Source organism: Idiotropiscis lumnitzeri, chromosome 3 (assembly GCF_059441095.1).
Source record: "Idiotropiscis lumnitzeri isolate Australia: NSW breed Sydney's pygmy pipehorse chromosome 3, RoL_Ilum_1.0, whole genome shotgun sequence".
Classification (NCBI taxonomy): Eukaryota; Metazoa; Chordata; class Actinopteri; order Syngnathiformes; family Syngnathidae; genus Idiotropiscis; species Idiotropiscis lumnitzeri.
In genome coordinates, this window is record NC_142393.1 from 10,687,173 (window position 1) to 10,692,507 (window position 5,335).

Below are 5,335 nucleotides of genomic sequence, written 5' to 3' on the forward strand. Positions count from 1 at the left end.
CATCATTAAATGTGAAATGAGCTCATCAGTGCTACGATTTGTCATGAGGCTTGGCACGATTCAATTCATTTATAATATACAAGACATTAATTATTGGCGCAATAATGTAGAGAAATAGGAATAGAAGATAGAGATAGGAGGTAGACTACCAACTCTTCAAATAATTGAAATAAATCGCTACTCGTGTTGCACAAAAGCAATCAGCTATTCAACAACAAACTCTCCTCCGTGTTCTCACCCTCAACATCCCAATCCACTGAAAGACCCGATCCGATCCAAGCGGACGCCGAAGCAACTCCTCAACCCGCCTTTCCGGTAGCGGCCCCAGTTACGCTTGGTGGTCCGGAACAGGTCTTTGAAGAGAAGAGCAAAGACGTCAGCTTTCGCCTCCAATGCTGAGTTGCTGGAGTTGGGGGAGTCCCACAGGTACCCCTCTGGAGCTCCATGCTCCGACTTCTCCGCATTACCACCTCTCTCTTGCATCTCCTCGGAAGAGTGATGAGGCATGTCATCGACCTCTTCCAAAATCTGCTTCAAACTCTGATGGGGAAGGAGACAAGGGAAAGAAATGAAATGAAATCTATCTATTTATCTATCGAAGAAGAAGAAGAGGACGTACCTGTAAATCAGACACGGGTTTTCCTCGAACATAATCAAGCACTAAAAGGAGACAGAAGCAGCAAAATGACAAAGTGAGGTTCATGTTCTTTTTTCTTTCTGCTCGCGCTCGACTCAGGCTGCCCTGGTCTCGGTGTCGTTGTGGTTCTCAGCATGGGCAGGTGAAGCCTTTATCGCAGACTTGACGACGTCACCAGGCCTGGAAAATTAACGATGTGTGACTAATGTTCTAAAGAGTGGGAGTACATGCGAGGTTCGATTTGCAAAGGGTGCGCTGGGGAAATTCGGGGGCATGCAGGCACAAGTCAACGAGAATCAGGATGTTTTTAATGATTGAGTTTTTTGGAAGACAGCCATGCATCCAGCAATCACTAGAAGACAGTTATGACAGCATCCGATATGAAACAATTCACTCGGAAATGCAGTGTGTGGAAATACAGTTTTTCCACAGTGGCCTCTGCTAAATTGTTTCACACCCTAAATCGTTTTGGTAATAGTTCATCAAATGTCTTTGTGAAGAAAACGGCTCATATTGTTGACTAAGTGTTACAAACACTAAAAACAACTCACCCTAATGAGAGGACACATCCAAATATGTGTTTCAGAGGTTAATCGGAAAATACAGCACGCGTGCCGCTTTGTGCTTCGGTGGAGCGTTTATATCGACTCAAGTTAAATGATGAGCGATTAATTAGCCCAGGAGCCGGTGAAGTTGCGCTGACTTGTGGAGGTGTACGACTGCTAACTGACATTTCACCATCACCTCCACTGGGCAGCTATTATTCTAAATGGACTAAGACCTCAGCGATTAATGGTTCACACGTTCTTTTTATGAAGGGAATCAGATTCATAGTCGTGTCACATATCAAAGAATGGAGCCCACACTAATATAGACATTATTAAAACTCTATTATTGTTCGAATCGATTCTCAAATTGAAAAGTCTTGCGTTGTGGGAGCACATAACACCAATTTTAAAATTATTTTATTTTATTCATTTAACTTCCACTTTATTTTCAATTTTTTTTATCCCTTTTATTTATTATAGTTTCAAATTTGTTACTTATGTTCTCAATTATTTTTCTGTCGTTTAATTCTTCCTTCTGCACTAGAGAATCCAAATCATTTTTATTGGCCGTCTGTAGAAACACCAACTTATATAATTATATAATTTTGTATATCACTAAATTTAACACAGACATTCACACCAATGGAAAATTGAGACTCTTTAATGAACCCAATTGTTGGAATAGTTCTCACCAAGCGAAAGTTTGTGTGTTGGGGATCTACTCCAAAAACGGGGTTACACAAGTAACTCAACTCATTTTTGTTTACATAGCAGTTTTGATCGACTTTGCACTGATGCAGGCTAGGAAGCTGAAAAAAGGGACGCTACTTCCATGAATCAACGGTTAAGGAAATTGACTTCTAGTAGTCTTGCACTGGAAATGCTGACTTCTTTTGTATTTGGTGTTTGAAGAAACCTGGAAGCTTTTATTGGACTTTGTTGACCAATAGGGTGCATAGCCACTTATTGCATTTTTACGTTTTTTTTTTTTTTTTTGTCTATTTTGAGTTTGCAAATGTCCCCATTGTGGGACTAATAAAGGCCATCTTTATTCTTATTGTTGGAATTACTGTTATTGCCATATAAAATATGTGAAAAATCAATGAATACATAATGGGAATTTTTTTTTTTATAGATTTACCCGATCATTGTGGAGGTTTTCCATCCTCAGACTGGGTGACATTTAAACCTCTTAACTGTCACTCAGGAGAAGTAGACCCTCACATTGGTTCCCCTCCATTAGAGACATTAATTAGTCTTTGAGCACAGCATCATTTAAACGTTTGCTGAACTCAGGTGGGGAAGCCTGAAATGAGCGGGCCACAGTCAGTAAATGTCACAATTATTTCCTTTTTATGAATGGGCCACCGCATTTGATGACAGCGGGTCTGCCTCTGGTTATCCTGGCCATCGTATTAGGACATACCTGAACTTTTGGGAGGGGAGGAAAAGGAGACACTAGACCAACCAGGTTCCAATTGACAGGAGCCATAATGGCATACTAAACGCTAATCTCTATTGGCCAGACAAAGCATGTCGTACTGAAATAGCTTCAAATCATCATGTTGGCGCCACATCACCATTCACCATTGATGGAGAGGTCACATTTGCTGACACTATTTTGCTAGCGTGTTAGTGCTGGCTGGTGCATGTGAAAAATGTCACACATGATAAATGATGACAAAGACAGAAGCGAAAGCTCATCTGCTGTCATCACTGATGCAGCAACTCCGACAAACATTCTGCTGGAAGGAACACAACCTGTTTGCCAATCCACAGTCCGTTAAAGACAACCCCAAAAATGTCTAACCGAGGCCCACTAGTCTAAACACAACATTACGATTAATATTCTCAGGGGGCAGCCGTTATCTCACTTCTTTTGATGGAAAATGTCATCACAGTTGCTCAGGGCTCAGCTATCAACCAATCATGGCTCAGCTTCAGAAAACAGGTGAGCTGTGATTGGTCAATAGCTGAAAGCAAAACTGTGATGTCATTTTCAGTCAATAGAAATGACAAAATGGCCGCCCCCTGAGAAGTCTTTGCTGCTATGTCAGAGCACGTTTAATTTTTACTTTCCATAAATCATATTTCTCTCAGCTAAAGATCGTGTTCAGTCAGAAATTGTCCGGAGTTTTACAACTTGCAGTTTGTCAAGGCAGAAGCAGAATACCATCCTAAATAAATTCCATGGCATTCATCAGCCCTCTTATCTATTCTTGTCATGAACTGATCCCATGCTCCATGCCCTTACATCATGCTTTCCCTCGTGCACTGGAAAGACCAGCATACACATGTGACCCTTCCAGTGGCACCTTTACACAGATAAGGTTATTTTCACACAGCAGGGATGTTGTTGCATATATTTAGCATTAGCTCATGTTATTTTCACCGCGTATCACCCCAAGGCTGTTGTTGTTCTTTTTATTTACATTTTACAGTCATCAGAAATCTCACCTGAGCCATTTAGACACCTCCAACATCTTTGAAGAATGTTATATTAAATGTACTTTAACTTCAGGTCACAATCACAATGGTGAAGAGGTTCAGCTCTTCAGTCTGCCCCAATACAATCTTAAACTCAAACTGCTGGGTCAAAATAATCAACCCAACCTTGGGTAAAAGTCATCCAATCAGCTCAAAATTCCCAGTGAAAATTACCCAGCATCTATTCGTGCATAGTGAACTATGCAACATTATTAATATGTGAAATATCCTCTGAGGTGAATTCAATTATTTGTTTCTCAACATTATATTAAGATTCTAAAGTTAACTGCTCAAAACGTGTTTTTCCACCATTTCATTGCTGAGGCTAAAATACACAACTTAAAATGCTTATTTTGGCTCTCAATTGCTTCTTCACACAGCCCCGCTAATAATAATAATTGTGATTGATACGAAAACACTATGTTTAGCGTTAGACCAGCATACTCAAAACCACATACCCCATAGAAAATAGTCATTTTCCCCTTTACATTACTTAGTGATATTTGGTTAATATGATTTGAAACTGTCCCCTTGCTACAGTTAGCGACATTCAGTTGATGGAATACACAGTGAAGTAGACACAACCACATAAAAAAAAATCTTGCTTTAAAATGTTAGCCCATAAATTTGTATCTAGTGTGTGAAATACAAACATCCAAAAAACAAAATTCTCATTTTATAGCAACAAACATAGCCCAGATGTCTCAGCGACATGACATACTGTGTGTCATTAAAAGCTCTTTAGCAACCTCTTCCATGCAAGACGACTCCCACTGTGTTCAGATGGTTAGCAATGGCTTCACCTCAGGCTGTGAACGTCCCAACATCACATCTAATATTCACATGAACAAAAAATATGAAAACACCGCTCACGCTCAGTATGATCTAGTGCACTAAACTCAGTTCGACGCTACAACTACATGATAAAAATATTTATTTGTAACAATGGCGGATTTTTCCCTGAAATGTCATAAATAAATTACAATGCTTTTATTGGTCAAACTTAAAAACAAACAAAAAAAAATCTCATTTGCTAGAAAAAGAATAAAGACGTTTTTGAAATCATAGTAATACATCTAGGGACTCATAAATCACACTTTGGTTCAATATGTTATTTTGAATGTGATCGACAAAATAAAGTTGGAACGGATTGGATTTACAAATTACAAAGGCCACGTGCGAGATGATCCCTTAATTCCTAATAGACGTCTATTAAAACTGCTGTGTTCTGTCAAAAAAAATTCTAAAAAAATAAAATAATTCATTCCAAACGTATAAACCGGATCTTAAAGACATTGTAAAATTTTAGAGGATAAAATGAAATTATTATCTTACACTTTATACAACTGTGAAATCTTGAATAAATGAGACTGCTTTGCGCATTTCACAGCATTTGTGGCTCTGTGCTTAATAAAAAAGTATTTTATTATTCTCATCATGATTCATTCATCCATTAGGAGAACTCCTTATCCTTATGAGGGCGGCGGGTGTCAGGAAGCAGTCCTGTGGGCGGAACGGGGTCGGACAGTTTTTTATGAATAAGGTACCTAGGTCGCGGCCGGAGGGCAGGGGACTGACTGGCAAAAAAGGGTCAAGTGCCCAGCTCTGTAAAGTTTATATACAAAGTTCATATAGGTAAAAAGAGTAGTCCGCTCAGAAATGC

At 39.3% G+C, this 5,335-nt stretch overlaps 1 protein-coding gene across 1 annotated transcript; it reads right to left on the bottom strand.

Annotated features, from left to right (window-relative positions):
- Nucleotides 1-240: 240 nt before the first annotated feature.
- On the bottom strand, nucleotides 241-703 carry nppal (natriuretic peptide A-like). Its single transcript, XM_088291761.1, has 2 exons — nucleotides 620-703; nucleotides 241-540 (listed from the first exon to the last, which is right to left on the bottom strand). Exons 1-2 carry the CDS (start codon nucleotides 701-703, stop codon nucleotides 241-243), a joined length of 384 nt encoding a protein of 127 aa, XP_088147887.1.
- Nucleotides 704-5,335: the final 4,632 nt, after the last annotated feature.